General features: G+C 43.3%; 2 protein-coding genes across 4 annotated transcripts in view; both read right to left on the bottom strand.

The window, feature by feature from the left end:
* Positions 1–5,617: 5,617 nt before the first annotated feature.
* Positions 5,618–9,989, bottom strand: lrp11 (low density lipoprotein receptor-related protein 11). 2 transcript variants are annotated; one of them, XM_037449957.2, is made up of 9 exons: positions 9,272–9,989; positions 8,263–8,423; positions 7,607–7,748; positions 7,324–7,449; positions 7,022–7,231; positions 6,220–6,387; positions 6,060–6,116; positions 5,875–5,967; positions 5,618–5,783 (listed from the first exon to the last, which is right to left on the bottom strand). In XM_037449957.2, the coding sequence occupies exons 1-9, from the start codon at positions 9,825–9,827 to the stop codon at positions 5,629–5,631; spliced, it is 1,668 nt and encodes a 555-aa protein (XP_037305854.2). In that variant the 5' UTR covers positions 9,828–9,989; the 3' UTR covers positions 5,618–5,628. The 2 variants fall into 2 exon arrangements, with proteins under 2 accessions (XP_037305854.2, XP_037305856.2); XM_037449959.2 differs by having other exon boundaries at positions 8,263–8,420.
* A 220-nt stretch (positions 9,990–10,209) lies between these two features.
* Positions 10,210–17,817, bottom strand: part of map3k5 (mitogen-activated protein kinase kinase kinase 5) — a 47,360-nt gene continuing 39,752 nt past the window's right edge. The window contains exons 23-30 of one of the 2 annotated variants that reach the window (XM_037448986.2): positions 17,267–17,435; positions 16,957–17,142; positions 16,073–16,178; positions 15,192–15,456; positions 14,993–15,105; positions 14,450–14,574; positions 14,176–14,252; positions 10,210–12,104 (exon numbers count right to left, since the gene is read on the bottom strand). In XM_037448986.2, the coding sequence (XP_037304883.2) occupies positions 12,044–12,104; positions 14,176–14,252; positions 14,450–14,574; positions 14,993–15,105; positions 15,192–15,456; positions 16,073–16,178; positions 16,957–17,142; positions 17,267–17,435 (1,102 nt within the window). In that variant the 3' untranslated portion in view covers positions 10,210–12,043. The remainder of the gene's footprint in view (positions 12,105–14,175; positions 14,253–14,449; positions 14,575–14,992; positions 15,106–15,191; positions 15,457–16,072; positions 16,179–16,956; positions 17,143–17,266; positions 17,436–17,817) is intronic. The other variant, XM_037448987.2, reaches the window with a different exon arrangement.

Genomic DNA, 17,817 nt, shown 5'->3' with positions numbered 1-17,817 from the left:
GCGAGGTAGTCATAGTTACTCTGTACTCTGATTCACTCTGCTACCTAGATTAGATTCGACAGGTCGATCTCTGTTTCCTTTGACAACAGCAGCATTTTTCAAGGATGTTTGGACTCTTCCTGTTGGCGGCCAGCAGCTCCAGACTGTTTTTCTGGTTTTCGGGAGCTGCCAGTGGAGACTTTGCTCTGACAACCTTTTTACTAACCCTCCACACTTCCAAGGTTGATGAACATTATTGTGCGCATTTGAAACGTACAGTGCAGCTATTGGTGTGGCCCCCACCACACACACACACACACACATAAAACTATTATGCTTCATGAAAACGTTACTGTCTGATGTCAGGTTTCAATGTTATCATTGTTGCCCTGCGAGTGTGTGAGTACACGTGTGTGTACGGTATGCTTTGTTATGCATGGTGGTTATCTTTTGCGTTACTAAACTATCCTGCAGAGAGCCGTAAAAACCAAATTTGTGGACGAGTCTCATTCTCTTTCCCTCTGAGCCTAACATCCAAAGTCCTAGTAACACACTTTTACTTTGAATGCCTTAAGTAAATTCAGTGGAAAATTCCATAGTAGTATTTATTGCAAGCCTTTTACTCGTACAGACTTATTTTGTATTGCTATTTTGTTATCTGAACAATTATCTGCAGGCTGAAAATAAGAAAGGCAATCCTCCCCGCACAAGTCAAACTTTTTTGTTTCCCCATAACTTGCCCCATCCTCACTGGCCATGCTCAGTCACATAACCACCCATCATGCAGATTGTATTGCAGAATGCACCCATTGACTCAACTGTAACTGTAGCTGCGTGTTGTGACAGTATAGAAGTGAGCCGACATGACTCGGGTTTGGAGGGGCTTGTGGGGGTTGTATTCTGCAGATATGTATGTGGCCTGCACTAGGATAAGAACACATTGACACCTTGTGGCTGAAACAAGAACTGGTCTTTGAAATAATGATAATGTCCTACATGTCTTACAATCAGGAGAGACTCGTTCTGCAAATAGACCCCTTTATTACGTATGTAACAGATTTATTGTCTTTGGCGATTTGGACTCTATCCTCAAACAGGATCATCGGGGGCGGCGATACAGTTCTGCCCCTCCAGAATCCCCCCCCCCCCCCCCCTTGGGTCCAGACACTGGTGGTGCCAGGAAGTTGTTGTGGCCCGATGCTGCCTGTAGTGTGACCGGAGGTGCCTGGGGTGGAGGAGGGTTGCGTCTGGTCCGACCTGAAATGACAGCTGATCAGGAGGTCGCTGCGGCCCAGTGCGGAAGGAGTTGGGCTGAGGCCCAGCGTGGAAGATGTAGGTGGCCTGATGAAGCCAGATGAAGCACACGCTCCCAGCACGATCCGGCGATTGGAGACTGTGAGATGGCCTACACCTCCGGAGGCAAAGTGGCGCTTGGAGAGCAACGATGCATTTCTAACAGGGAGTTTCTAACAACCACAAAGAGCTGAGAGTTCATCCTTTAAAGATGGGGAGGGCAAGGAGGTGTCTTTTTGTTTTTTTTTCATATGTCTAAGGCAGGGATGGGCAACTGGCGGCCCGCGGGCCGCACGCGGCCCTCGTCATCACTCAGTGCGGCCCTTGAATAGATCAATAATAATTTTTAATTTTAATAATTAAAAAAAAAAAAAAAAGTAATTACATTTTTGACCGATAGAGGGCGCACCGTTCCCAGACAATAGCGGGCACGGCCGCTTTGCAACAACATAGAAGAAGAACGTCAACAGTCATGGCCACTAGCAGTGGCATAAAGAGAAAACTTGACCGAGAAAATCGCATTTTTCAGACAAAATGGGAAGAAGAGTACCTCTTCACCGAATTCAAAGGAAAACCAATGTGTCTAGTTTGCTTGGAGACATTATCAGCTATTTGCAATAAGTTTAAAAAAATCTTTTTTGTTGTTTGTGATGAATGAGTTCAAATGCCTTTTGCACTTATTTTTTAAGCATGTTTTGTCTAATGAATGACATGTTACAATGCATTTATTTTATAAGCAGAAACTATTTGCAATCAGTTTTTTAAGCAAACTTTGTTCTTTGATATGAAGGAGTTCAAGTTCCTTTTTGCACTTTTTTAAGCAAACTATTTGTCTTGCCAAATTAAAATGCATTTATGCAGAAAATAGTTGTATGTTGGTGCAGTAAACACACAGGTATAAATTCATATTAAAAAAAAATCTAATTGAGAATCATTTGTAGTGTTTTTCATATCCAATTATTTCAAGTGCACGGTCATGTGGCCCTCCAATGGTCCTCCTGAAAAAAATGTGGCCCTCCTCATCATGGAAGTTGCCCATCCCTGGTCTAAGGAATCTGGACAAGTCAATTTATTGTGGGCGAACCTACGAACTAGGACAAAACCGAAAGACACCTTCACAGGGGGGAGCTACTTACTTGAACAAAAATCCGCCTTCTTTCTCTGCACCTCCAGCATCTTGTCTTTCATCCTCTGTAATACTTGATCTCTGGTTTCCCTCCGTTGGAAAAAACAGAAGTATCTCCTCTTTTGATGCTCATGGAGACAGAGGTCCTCGAGTTCCTTGATGCTCTCTTGAAAGATGCTCTCCTGTTCATTCTTCCCGTTTTCCAAATCTTTATTGACATCTGTGAACTTTTGTTCTTGTTCCTTAATCTCGTCATTCTTAATGTTATTTCTCATACGCCTGTCCTGAGCTTTCTTTTCCATGAAGTCCGTGAACATTTGATCTTGTTCCTTCATGTTGTCCTCCATCTGCTTTAATTTTGTTGTCATCTTCTGGACTTTCTGAACCAGGTCTGCAGCTGTTTTGGCCTCCATAGCTCCGCATTCAACCTTTTCAGAGAGAACCGCACTTTGCTCTTTGAGATGCAAAATTACTGTTTCCTGTTGGTGAATGTGTGCCTCTTTTTCTTGTGTATGTCTCTCCAGAGCCTCAAATTTAGCCCTCCGGTCATTTTGTTCTGGGGTGATCATCGGCAGCCCGCTCAAATCAACCGCCGTCAGATCTCTAGCCAAGATCATCTCGCCACCCTCCAGGAGTAGTTTCTCAAGCGGTTTTTGTTCCTGGTTTTGTTCCACTTCTATTGTTTGGATTGGTATGAAACTCACACATTATTTGTTAAAGAACAAAACAGTATATGTCAGTATGGAAGTATTTTTGCATTCATATTACAATATTCTGAATCACAAAAAAATCTAAATTTGACAAATGACAGTATCATGAATAGATATACTATTTGGTCTTTTTTTTTTACAATCACACTTATGAAGAAAATGTACACTTGTAAGGCTTCAGTAAGGTCAATTAAACACTGATCTATGCAGGCCTTCAGTCCTTCCCATGTTTGTGGAAAATAAATAAAACAATATCATTTTATATAACCCTTTAGCTTCATTCTTAGACAAGATCTAACAGATATAAGATAATATCTCGGACAAAGTAAACAAAAAATAGGTCATATTTAAGTAAGACAAACTATTTCGTCTATTTCTGTGCACTGACACCCTGTTCTTTTTTTTCCCTGCACGTAAATTCAGAAAATAGATTTTTGAATGTATTCTCCAGCATTTTTTTACTGCCACAAAACTAACAGCAGTACTTAGTACTTAATAGAGACTAAATACGCTGAAAAATGTCAATTATAAATTGGTAATAATTGTTAGCGCTTTTACTGAGTTAAGGAGTTGAGTCATGTGTCAAAATGAACTGGTAAAAATACAACTATAACTTAACATGGTTAAATAGATTGAAGTAAAAAAAAAAACGATTTAAAAAGTAAATAAAACTATATAATTAAATAAAAATTTCAAAGATTCAATTTCTTCCGATGCTCCGTGAAATTTTATCTCAGCCTTTGAACATCTATTTGTCATTTTGTTAACTTCCTCCCTCTCTCCCCTTCCACTTCCACTCCCAGTCCAGGTCCTCAGCAAAATTGGCCTCGAATTCGACCTCCTCAACTCTGCGGGAGTTCAGGTCCCCTTTCGAGGTCGGGAGGACGGGGGGAGGATAGGTGAAAGCTTGTTTTAGCTTCTTTGCTTTGATGGCTCGGTTAAGGCTTGCTGATTTCTCATTTCCATAGATATGGAGAAGGTATTCAGATCAAGTACTTTTTATTATTTTGATTTTGTTATTATTATGGTACTAAAGCGTATTGTATGTCAAATATATTCCATTGAAAACGTCCTAGTATAGTATTTCAATATTAGCCATACAGAGTAATATCTTAATGGTAATTCAATTTGTGATTTGGGGCTATTCAATACAAAATAAATAAAACTAAATTGGACCTCAGAAAACATTTGGCATAGGGTTAAGTGTTTAATCAATTCAATTATTTTCATCTATTTTGCACCTAAAAAAATATATCTCATTCTGTTAAGATATTGCTGTATTAATATTGAATTTACTACTATTTCACTCTTATTGGAGGAATACCGCTTGTCCAACGTGTCTTCTTTGTTTACATGAAGATGTGCATCCTGTCATACATTTGCCTGCCACTGCGACGCGTCCTTGTTGTGGCGTCACTCCAAGTGCTGCACGCTGCTGTAAAATATAATGTCTCAAGTTAACCGTCAAGTCCTGGAAAGGGCACGAATACATTCAGCAAGGTGCGTATGGAAGTAAATCTGTGCCATCGGGGGTTGAAATAAAAAGGTGATTGAATTTCTAGCACTGAATATTTATGCATTGAAATTATGTGCCTGTTTTTCAACATTAAAACACCGCAAAAAAATTCAACCTAAAAAAAAAAAACGGTTGAAATATTCAGCCGCAACAGAAATGGAGGCTAAAATATTCAACCCAAAAAATTTCAACCTTGACACACCAACATCCGGGACACTAAGGAAGAGCAATCGATTCTAGATTCAAGATCAGGAGCGTGCGTCAAGCGAAAGGAGCGAGCACCCAAAACACCTTCGGCTTCGGATTGTAGCCATGTCCCATAATAACGGGGCTTTAACTCTTCTTTGCGAGTTTGCTTTACATGGAGCTTTCAGTTTTAATCAATGGTAATTTAATTAGGTGCAAAAGATAAATTATTGCATTTTTGTAAATAACTTGGTAGCACCAGTATTTTTTTTAAAATGTATAACAGGCTTTAATATCACACATGAAAGCACTTATAGGGTATACATGAGTGCAAATATAGTAGATACTCCAGTTTGGTCAAATTTACAGAAAAATGTTAACTAAAGTGAAAAGGACAGCCCAGACATGCCACATTAGTGCCACCCAGTGGCAAGAATCACACCATATTTTTGTGCAAATAATAATGTTTGATAACAAATTAACCTGCCTTTAAGGAATTTTAATAAAGATAAATTCTCTCTTGTAATGAACCCTATAAATCATTGAGATAATGCAGACAGCAGTATTTCACCACTGTCCGTCATGGATTTAAAATCACACGGCATAATTATGAATTTACAAGCGTCGTTCATGACAGCAAAGAGTTGGGGGTGTTTCCCCATCTGACAGCAAAAATGACAGACACAAGGCTGCAAGAACCACCGCGTGAAAAATTCCAAAAAGTCTCCGGCTCTGGCCGCGGCTCAGGCTGTGACCCGACGGCGGCGTCGTTTCTCTTTCCTCAGATGTCGACCCCCCCCCCCCCCCCAGCTGATTGGCTACAGGTACATGCCGTTGATGAGGTAATCGGACTCCTCTGTGGTGAGGGGTCGCGCTTTCTTCAGCCTGTGTCCAACGAGTCGGAGGCGACAGCCAATCATGAGCAGCAGCAGAGCAGTGATGATGAGGCCGAGGGTCAGAGGAAGGATCGCACCTTCAGGAGGTAACAAAGGCCATGTGGGGAAAATAAGGACCAAGATGACACGTACGAAAGAACAGGAGATACATACAAAGCAAAACCATACCTGACTCTGGTACCGGATGCCCTCCCATCACCGGAAAGAGTTTGGAGACGGGCACGTTGCTCTCGGCACGGCTCAGGGACACTTTTGGGGAAGCTGCGAAGGAAGGTCGTTTAAAAATGATTTGATTTTGAAACACTTCCTGGCATTTGAACGAACTATAAATTGATATGCGCTTCAGGCTTTACCAATATCAGTCTGTTTGGTGATTGGAGGAGCCACAGTTGCTGGTTTGAAAGCTTGACCTAAAAGATGTTTCCGCGAAAATAGAAAGAAGAATTATTTAATTATTTGAATTCAATTATAACATTAAAGTCGAAAATGAAGGTACAAGCAGCTGATTCTCACTTTTTTGGATACATTCGCTGACACAGTCAGCTTCCTGGAGGAAGTTGTTGTGGTTGCCCTGGCAACCGCCATAGAGGAAGCGTTTGCACTCGCCCGCATTTTGGTCATAGTACCAGCGTGGGAAGGTGCCTTTACACGGTCCAACGACCGGAGCTGCAGCACATGGATCTAGAGCAGAGTGGAAACTTTCAACTTCCCATCCTATTGAAGATGAGAAAAATATCCTAAATATCTCACACAACAGAACAAAAGGCAGTGAATGAATGCAGTTTTGTTAATGATCCACACCAATAAGCACAACCAACCCAGAAGCAAATGCTATTTCTGTCTGCCCTAAACAACGAGGGATGCTCTTAGCTAGACAAGCATTTCGATACGAGGCCGGGGCATTCGTGAACTGAAGAAAAGACTCCTGAGAATGTAATACATGTAATACCTGCCGCAAAAATACAGACAAAGGGGTCCGAGCCTGATCCAGGGATCAGATGGAGGTAAACGGACAGAGAGGCTTTGTTCCGGTCCTCAGAGAAAAGAGGGAGCTGCGTTCCCAGGGAATGCTGAGAGGCCTTTTGAGCTCAGCCCAATGACTCGATGGCCGCCTACAGGGCCTCCTCCATCTGCTGCTACGTACAGACACGTCTCTTTCCCGCTTTACGAAGGCGTACCGCACTGACAACACAGCGACGGAGGATCATATTGTGACGGAAACATTTGACCAAATAAAGAAAGCAATGCTTGTAGATAGCCGTCCAAGCTGTATGAAATTGGAATAAGCACCCGTGATTCTTGTACACAACTTTACCCTGACTGTCTGAAGCCCCCCCTTGACTGGGATTTAGAGGGAAAGCGGCCTTGCTCCTGTCCTGAGGTGGCACGAGGTTCTCGATGGGCTTTCTGGGCTCAGTCTGGAGCATGGAGCCGTCCTCCTCCTCCTCCTCCTCTGGCTGGGATACGAGGCCGTGACGGTTTGACACATCTGCAGGGTGGGTCGACGACTTCCTGCTGCTGTCAACTAAAGAAAACACAGAAAAACAAACAAATGATTTTAATTCTCAATTCATGCAAAGTATTAACGGAACCGTTGAAAAAAACAATCTTTCTTACAGATTGGGCAGAAGATTTCATCAGAGCGGTCTGTGCAGTGTTGCTTCCCATCACAGGCGAAGGTGATGTCAATACAGCAGCCGTCATCACACTTGAACTGGTACTTTGAACAGAAACCTGTGCACACTGTGGGCACAGAAGAGTTTTAACCCAACTTTTAACGTTGTAGTGTCATTACTGCTGGCATTTACGCGGGTTGAGCCCACACGCACCTCTTGAGAAATAACTACAACCTTGACATGAACTCACAACCACAGAAGAAAAGTTTAGTGGAGCGCTTCACCTTCTGCTTGGTGTTTTGGCGGCAGCACAGTCACCGAGACGTTGTCGGAGCTTTTCTGGCCCGCCGTGTCGGTGACCGTCATTTGGAAGGAGTACACTCCCTCCTGGAGGCCGCCGATGTTCAGCAGCCCCGGATGAGTCGCCTTCAACGCATGTCAAGTCAAGTTAGTGTTTTCTACAATTTGTGGTACCGTATATGTTCAGGTAAATAAATATAAAATTCCTTCAATTGTTGACAGTTTGCTGTGTGCCAACAGTTTTCTGGTGAAGGCGAACACAAATGTACTGAGTGTAAAGTGTGTCCCACGTTGCATCTTAGGCTGTGAACAGAGGTCAGAATCCAACATTGCTGCTGACCTTTGAGCAAGTTTGGACATAATAAACTCTTATCTTTCCTTATCTCTGTTGTTACAGCGAGGCATTATGGAGTTCTGGACACAATTCCCCCTGTTGACTAATTCAAATGAGCAATTTGACACTGTCTACGACGAGTGATTAGTGACTATTAGCGGTGTAAATTAAAATATTAGAATCCATTGATCCTTGAGAGAAGATAGAGGAAACGGAAATGTCTTTGTCAATTCAATTCAGAGCCCGAATTTAAACGGCACACAAACATTTCCTCACAAGACGCCCTGACCGTCGGCGCGCACTGACCTTCATATTGATGGCCGTGTCCCCCTTGACGAGAGTCCATTCATACCGGCTGATCCCATGGTCGTCCACGCTGTCCCGTCCATCCAGGACGGCCCAGTCCGTGGGCAGCTGGATCACCACGTCCTGTCCGGCGTCACTGCGAGGAGGCTCATCCGCATCTGCTGCGTCGAACAGGAAAAACCATGATAGTATAAAGGACGGGTACTACATGGATACTTTATAATCTAATAGTATCTCATCACTGTAATGCAATGTGATCATCACGAATGGAGATATCTCAAATATGTTTAAATGGTAATTTATCACTAAATCCTCATTTTGGAAAAAGCTGAAACAGGATACTGCTATTTTCACTTTACTCCAACAACAATCAATCAGCCGAAAGAACATTACAACAGTAGCGTATTATTATTTCACTAATTCTATAATTCAGCTCCACTTGTCTTGCATTTGTTGAATTCACTAGTTAATAAATAAGATAAAAAAACACCTGCTGCTGGACTTGAGATAATGCAGACAGCAGCAGCTGCTGGTCACATGATGTCATTTTGCAAATCATTAACCGAGCCTGCCTGCTTTATCAAGATTAAAAGCAGTTGCTAGCGACTGACTCCATACTAGAGAGAATAAACTGGAGAAGACTGGAGTCACGGTTTCTTTGGCACAATAACGTTTAACAAACCAAACACGACCCTCAAGGAACAATTACTTCAGAAGGCTCATTTCTGTTCTATAGATAAGAGTAATTATTACATAAGCTGTTCCAACATCGCCTTTCACACATCCTATGCTGGTTGTACAATACTTGTACTAAAAAAAACAGTACCATATTATGATGATTCTTTGTTTACTACACCATAAGTCATGTTTCTATACAATCTGCATGTTAAGTGAAAATCACATTGTAACAAAGTGCCAGGATTTTAACATCACCATGAAGATGAACCCCATGATGCTATCCCCCCCCCCCCCCCCTCCTCCTTGTGTTGTTGTTGTCATCCCCCCCCACCTTGCGTTTCATCCTCACTGGCCCCCCTGGCTGCCCCGCTGGGGGACACAGGGAGCCGCCCCTGCGCGGTGGTGTTGGGGCTCCGGCTGTAGGTGGTGAAGCCCTGCTGCGGAGCGAAGGTGCACACGCTCGCGCCCCGGTAGGTGCAGTTGAACAGGTAGCAGCTGAGGCTGTCCCCGGGCTGCCCCTGGCGGTCCCGCTGAAGAACCGCCACGGTGCAGTGCGGCTGGGAGCAGCAGGCGTGCAGGCAGTCCTTCCAGGTGTACACCCTGTCCGGGACCATCAGGAAGGTGGCCCCTTGCTCGATGGAGGCCTTGGTCCGGATGATGCGCTCCCCGACGGCGTCGAAGTCGCCCGCGCAGGAATCCACCGCGTCGCCGGCCCGGCGCGTCTGGTCCTGCTGGAGCTGCTGGCGAAATTCCTCCAGCAGCTCCTCCACGCCGGTGATTTTGGACTTTAAATCCGATATGGGCAAAGATCGGGCGTCGCCGCGTTGGAGCGCCGAGGACAGCGCGACGCATGCGAGCAGCAGCCGGGGATGCTGAAAGAGAGCCATGTTGTTCGCGCGGTCCTTTCTCTTCTGCCTGCGGCTACGCGCACCGCGGCCCCGGAGCGCTCATGTACACAACGCGGTACCGGACGGAGTGTTCGTACGGAGCCGAGCTGCGGGCCGCCGTTTGTCTCCTCTGACGATGCTAGAAATCTGCCGTTGTCATAGTGAAGGAGGGGGGGGGGGGGGGGGGGGAGGGGAGAGAGACAGCAGAGAGCTGCTCAGCAGAAACCGTGACGTCACAATGACGGAGGAATAGGGCGAGAGGACACACCCGCAGCTGTGTTGATTTCCCCCTCTCTACCTTAGAATGGCGTTTGCTTTTTTTAAATGTAAACAGTCACAACACAACTTCACATTTTCATTGCTCTAGCTTTTTTAAAACATGTGTTTTCGTTCATGTGAGGCCCTTCATCTACATTAGAACGTGATTTTAATAGTTGCACATTGAATTGTCCATAAGATTAAGTCAAAGTATTGTAGCGACTCTCGCTAATAAAGCTCTGGACAATGTGCTCATCTTCTGATTTTATTGTAGAGAAACAGGCTACTGTCGGCGCCGAACAAAAACACACAATCGCTCTCCAAAACAACAACAATTCCCGCGTCCTCTCACTTAACCCCATCCTCCAACATCACCACAACACATCCCCATAGGTGGCACTAAGATGAGTGACGTAACAGTCGGACAGAGCATTCAGTGCGCTCTTCACTGAACTTCTCAAAACTCTGTAAAGTGCAACGCCGCCCAAGAACATGACAACAACAGTCCGTTACACTGTGAAAGCTACATCGTTTCTTTTGAAATGTTGTGGAATTAAAGCAATTTGCTACTCTGAAATATTTAAATGCGTTTGGCGGCCAAACTGGTACCTTTTCAGGTTATTGTGTGCCATTTATGACGTGACAGGAACCTCTTTTTGCCTCATACAGTATTTGTGCACAGCCGTGTATTTACTAAAGATAATGCGACTTTCCATTTTATCTAAAAAAATAAAGTAAAACTATTTTTCCAATTCGTGGTATTAAAATGGAAATATAACCTTAAATGCAAATGGAGAAATTATAAAAATGATTAAGCTCCAGAGGTCACTAATATTTCAATTAGTGCTGTAACTTATATAAGTAGAGATAAACCTTTGCACCCAGACTCTTCTTTAAATAAAAAAAAATATACATTTCTTTCACAGTTTCAATATTTTATTTTATTATGACACAAAAATCGTGAATAATGTTAAATATAAAACAAAACGAACACACTGTTCATGAATATGTTCCCCATTTTGGACATCAGAAGGTCAAGGCTCTTTGGGAGATAATAGCATTACAACATACACCTGATTGCTGGTCACATCTACAAGAGGATAAGCACAATTTTGTCAGTGTACAAAAAAAAATGAAAACAGAGCAAACCATTTAATGTAATATAAATTACTTACTGAATATTGTATATCCCAAGATTTCTGACACTAGAAAATACAATGCTATACAGTTCATTTATCATGTGTTCATTACAGACGTGGCCCAATTCTCGTGGCAATTTAATTATGTTTATCGATGTGATTTTAAAAGTACAGAAATGTCATTCACATATAATTCTATAACACAATATTTACACATTTATGAAAAATAAAAATGCAGGTTTGTATTATAAAAGGAAATGAGAGAAAAACTATTTAAATAAGTCTCAGTATCGATAAAAAAAACAAGGGTGCCCTTCAGATTACCATGGCAATTAAATTAAGATTAAGACACTTAAATAAAGTAGTGATAAGAGACCTTTGATAAAAACATTAAAACAGAATTTGAATGTAGTATTTTGTATCTCAGGCTTGTATTAGAAAACAGTTAAGTCTCTAATTTTGTAAACATTACATCTTGTAAAGACAGGAGAAACATGTTTTGACAGCTTTTAACATTTTAACAATAGATGTTCTCACGAGTTATAATTCTTTTAGCGCACCTGTAACAAAAAGCTGTGTGACGTCCATCAGACATAGCAAAACTAGTGGCACTTCTCAGTAATTGATGCTCTCCAAAGGGCAAACACTCTGATGAGGCCGGTCAAAGAGCGTGTGAGTGTGTGAGCTGCTCTGCACGCACAGCCATCCAGGCTCCTTCTCCTTCCCCGCTCTTACAAATACTGAGGTATGAGGAGAAAACCGAGCAGTTGAGACGAAGGTTTGGGCTTTTTTCTGAGTGGTGGTCGTTGACTTAAGGCCTCAGGTTGGCTTCTGTCTGTAATCTGTGATGGCCTTCCATAGTTGACAAAGGATCCCGCCTCTGACGGGAGAAAGAGAAGAGACGTTACGATCAACTATGAGCAGTTTGTGCTACTGCTCGGATACGACCAACACACTCACTGTACGTCCAATACCCCGATTCTTAACATTCCTTTCAATATTCTTTGTAATGCATTTTAAGACAGAAAGCACCTTTTCTGTTAAGTAGATAGCACAACATTATCTGTCAAGTAATGAAGCAAGGTACAAAATACGTTTAAGGAACTGGAAGGAAAATGTAATCTAATCACAGTGAAATGAAGCAGGGTATGCAGGGTATAATTACATCAGATTCAAACTGCTTTCTATGTAATTATCATAATCAATGAAATAAATGCAACCTGGCTCTGAGTGGCAGAGAAATGGATTGATTCATTTAAAACAGCTTGCCACCTGCTGTAGCCAACAGTAGTGACAATGTGGTCTCACTTATAAACATGCATGATATGGCAGGTAAAAGGAAGACTTTGATACTTTCTAAGGTTTCGAGGGAGTTTATCCCAAATGCCTTTTAAGAGTTTTCAAGATCTTTTTTTTAATGTACTACCATTGGGGGGCGCCACAGGCAAAAATGAAGCAATCCTACACAATGGCTTCATCAGTTATTGTTTTGACAAATGTCAGCTGTCCATTACGGAATCTTACAGACACAAACCACACTAATGGAATGAAGAAGAGTTAAAGCTATGGAAGTAAATCTGTGCCATCGGGGGTTGAAATAAAAAGTTGATTGAATTTCTAGCACTGAATATTTATGCATTGAAATTATGTACCTGAATGTTTTTCAACATTAAAACACCACAAAAAAATTCAACCTAAAAAAAAAAAAAGTTGAAATATTCGAAATGGAGGCTACAATTTTCAACCCAAAAAAATTCAACCTTGAGACACCAACATCCGGGACACTAAGGAAGAGCAATCGATTCTAGATTCAAGATCTGCTCGCTCCTTTCGCTTGACGCACGCTCCTGATCTTGCATCTAGAATCTATTGCTCTTCCTTAGTGTCCCGGATGTTGGTGGCCGTTTCTCAATATGCGTTCTTGTGTGGACTTTTGTTCTCGTGGACTCGTGAAACGTCATCAGTCGCAGCCCGAGTACTGTTCCAATTCTCAAGTCCGCATCTGGCCGAGAACGGTCAAAATACCCGGATGTGGCTCGCCCCGCCCATTTTACCAGGCATGCATCGAAGCAGGCTCGTCTGTTCTTGTGAGAGACATATATCCCAGAATGCATTTCACCTCAGCAACAGGCAACAACGACAGAGGAAAATAAACACAACTTTATGTCGAAGTTTATAAATACAACTTTTTTAAGTAACGTAATGTAATTTTCTGACTGAATAGTAAAATATTTAAGTCAAAAACTAAAATAAAAACGTATTAGCAAGCCCAGCTGACGTGGTGACGTCATCAAGTCAGCTGCTGTTCCAATTGCGGAAATGACCGTTCTCCGTTCTCCCGAACCTGCGAGTCTGTCTCCCGAGTCTATTCTCGCGGGAACGCGAGTCCGTTCTCGCCGTCTCAGGTATTGAGAAACGGTTGGTGTCTCAAGGTTGAATTTTTTTCGGTTGAATATTGTAACCTCCATTTGGAATACTTCAACATTTTTTTTTTTTAGGTTGAATTTTTTTGTGGTGTTTTAATGTTGAAAAACATTCAGGTACATAATTCCAATGCATAAATATTCAGTGCTAGAAATTCAATCAACTTTTTATTTCAACCCCCGATGACACAGATTTACTTCCATATTTTTCTCTTATGTAAACCTGATATTCTATGAGAGGTATGCAGTCAGGAATGAAAAGGAGATGAAAACAGTTGTACAAGTAGCCAGCTAATAAACTATGGACACCATTTATAATTTATGAGAAATTAAGCTTCTAAAATGAATCCGTACGGTGCTGAGTTACCCGGCGGCAAACCTGAGGGGAGGTTATGCAACAAAGAGTTGTCTCGGCCTCACGGCTGTTTCTGCTATTTTCGATATCTACGATGCTTTTTACGATGCGAGTTTCAACATGTTTTCACCGAATACAGAAGTGAAACAGCCCGAAACCCCCCCCAAAAATACCTCAGTCTTAAACCCTTCAGATCGTCTCTTGTCACATCGTGGAGGATGTTGTTCAGCGTGTACTCCTCGTTCAGTATCTGCAGAAGCAAAGTGCATGAAACCAGGCTGAAATGATTCAAGAAGTCAAGCGTTTGAAGGCAACTTCGATCTCCTCGTTTAATCTAGTTTCACACCACTCGCTAACGCAGTATTAAAAGACTCCTCTTGTTATTTGGCCCATCTGTGTGACCTTAACCAACAAAGGTCGGGCTCCCGGGTGAAAGCAGCGACTCACTCGGTCCACGGAGTCCTGGTCGGCGCCGTACAGCCGGAGCCAGCTGGTCACCTCTGAGTCCTCGAGTCTCTCTGCAGGTGGACTCCTCGGTCCCTCGGGGACACCTGACGATGGCGGGACGTCTGCTGGAGGATACAGGGGGACAGACGCCCTTAGACGCACCGGACCCACTTGTCCAAAACAACATTCAGTTCTGCAGCTTTGTAGCGTGTTGGAATTATAGGGACATCTTACTCATTATATGCCACCTACCTATATGCAACACTAGAAAATGGTATGTTATTGTCATGTACTTGCACTGTAACGAACCTTTATCTCATTCAATAAGCCCATACAGCTTCATTTCTATGTGTGCATAGTGCTGCAAATATATCCCAAATTTGTACTAAATATGGCAATTAATTAAAATTAGATTAATTAAATTACATGAACATCATGAATGTAAAGAGGAGTTGCCTATGAGGGACTGCTGGTTGTGAAATGCAAAGGCAGACTGGAAGTAAAGGCCAAAGTGGTGCAAATAGTGTGAAAAGGTGACCAGACCTGTGGGCTCAGTTCGCAGCTTCAGTAGTTTGATCTCCTGCTCTCGCTCCACCAGCACCTGTTGCAGGATGGCCTGATACTCCCTCTCCTTCTCTAGCAGCTGCTCCATCAGCCTGGAGTCAAACGAGCAGGTTCAACAACACGTAAACGAATGAATGAGCTAACAGAAAGGACAGCCCTTTGGCGTTGCCTTGACTACCTGTTGGTCTCGAGCTTCATCCGGCCCAGCTCCATGCTCACGGAGCGCTGCGCATTGTGGGACTCGCGCGAGCCGGTGGAGCTGAGCGTGCTGACTCCGGAGGTGGCCACGGTGTCGTCGTGAGCCGCGGCCGCGGCGACGGCGGCGGGCGCCCGGCTTGGGTGGGCGGAGCTTCCCTCCGGCTCGCCGCCGCCGCCGTCGTCGTCGGCGTCCTCCTGCTCGGCCGCGTCGCTCTCGGAGGCCAGGCTGAAGTGAGGCCTCAGCTCTGCACACGGACGCAAGACGCCGCTTTAGTGATTTGCTTTAGTGATTAAAAACATGTTGTAGAAAGTGAAAACGTCAAGGACGCATGAAAACATTTTTAAAAAAAAAAATCTTGTTGGTCCACTCGTCAATTAAAATCAATACGTTTTGGTAATTCAGTCATTTTTTGGGGGTTATCGCTGAAGTTGTAATCATTCACTGGTTTCAGGTCCTCACATCTCCTGCTTTTCTCTGTTTAATGTAAATTATATTTTGTGTGGTTTTAGATTGTTAGAATAAAACAAGCAATCTGTAAGGAATACTATTCAGATATTATATATTTATTTTAGAAGATGAATAGATTATCACTATTATACTTTATACATTTCAAACTAACACATAATAGTTTATACCTTAATTAATGCTATGCTTATCGTGAGCATTAGGGAATAGTTTTTATCCATAGTTTACAGGATTTTCTTTACTTTTTTCGACACTGACTACTTTCATTTGTTTGTTATGATGTTATAATAGTAATACTAATATGTTACTCCCACAGTGGCTCCTGTAGTTATCCCCCGACAGACCAGCGCTGACTCATTTAGAGGTGCTCTGCTCCAGACCCTTTATTATGTTACCTGGCACCAGGATGGTGATGGCCGTCTGCACGGCTTTGCGGGCGATGTTGTCCAGAGCGAACATCCAGTGGGGCTTGATGTTGTGGTTTCGTAGCACTTTGTTTACCTGCGGGACATACAGTTTATTTATCCTTATCCTTATCTTAGCCTTCTGCCCCCAAATCTCCACAAATGGTCTTTTAACGAATCATACTATGTCTGCTGATATTTTAAGTTAAGAAATGGTTGTACTTCTGAATCAACGCGCTGCAAACCAAACTTTTAAATCTTCCCAAGTGCGCGACGGCTTTACTGCCAATTCTTTGCACCGATGACCAACAGGGGGCATCGGAGCTTCGTCCTAATGCAGCTTTATGCAACACACCCCACACAAATATGAAAACAACCACTTCCTCTTGTGCCATTTCATCTGCATTGCTGCGTTTCTGATGGGGAAAGCAGAGCGGCCCTTTTTCACAGAAAAAAAGCTTTCATTCCTGACATGTCCCCCCCCCCCCCCCCCCCCTCCTTTTTTTATCGCCTCACCAAAAGTATTTGCGAGTGATCTGTCTGATCCCTGCGAAGGGCGAGCAACAACATGGCAGCCCGCTGCTGCCTGCAGCTCATGTAAAATGACAGTAATTACGAGTGCTCGGGAGCACATGGTTTTTTGAAGAGGCTGGTAGCAGCTCTGCCTACGAGCAGGGGATGCATAACCAGACAGGGAATCACGTGTCACCGGTGCAAAAGGAAAAATGAGCAGAGATGGAACTTGATTCTCAGATAAGCTGAGGTTAAAGAGTCAAAAAACGGAATACATTTTCAGCACGTCGGGTAATTTGGGGACAATTCATTACATCCAATGCCAGGTGAAGTGCAGACCGAGATTTCCTGCGATGACTTACGGCGTCCTGGAAGCCGAACAGCACGACCTGCAGCTGACTGATGGCGGTGCTTTCAAAGTCCAGCTCCAGCTTGAGCTGAGACAACGTGTTGGCAATGATTTTCCTGTCCGCCATGCGCACAAAGTCGGCCAGGCTGACCACGAGGGTGGAGATGTGCTGAGGCTTCAGCTTCGATACTTCGGAGCCCTGCAGGGAAGCATGAAAAGGTGGGCATAGGGGACATTATAGGGATATTTGAAGTGAGCTTCAGATGGGATCCGTATCTGGCCCCTAGTGGTCTGCTGACTGACGGGGCCTTTTCATTACCAACCTGATTGAGGGCCTCCATCAGGTTGGACACCACCTTGTCCCGGTCCTCCGTCAGGATTTGGTGCAGTGTGGCTCGTCTCTCGCTGTCCTTGCGGAGCATGAAGAAGCCCGAGTCCTTCTCATCGGGGGACGGCGGCGCGCTGTGGTCCTCAAAGTTCTCGACCGGAATGCTGTCGAAACGTTAAAAAGAAAAGATTTGGGCTTTTTGTGACATGGAACTGAATTCATTTTATGTATAATTGCTTTGATATTTATTTCTGTTACGATCAATTTAAGAAAAGAAAGAAAAGAGTTCTATTTGACTGTGTTGACTGTGTGTGTCTGTCTAACGCAACTGCAAATGAGACCTTGTGCGGAAATGATTTGATGTTGTTATACAATAATGACTTTGTTTCCACTGTGTACTCATTTCTATTATGTATTTATGTGCTTATTGTTTCTGTTTCAATTCATTCATTTCCCATTGTGGAACAATAAAGAGATGATTGATTGCATGAACATAACTCATCATGTTCAAAGTTGACCGCGATGGTCTTCCTGTATTTCTGTATT

This window comes from Pungitius pungitius, chromosome 20 (assembly GCF_949316345.1).
Source record: "Pungitius pungitius chromosome 20, fPunPun2.1, whole genome shotgun sequence".
Lineage (NCBI taxonomy): Eukaryota > Metazoa > Chordata > Actinopteri > Perciformes > Gasterosteidae > Pungitius > Pungitius pungitius.
This window is presented reverse-complemented; position numbering and strand designations above follow the sequence as displayed.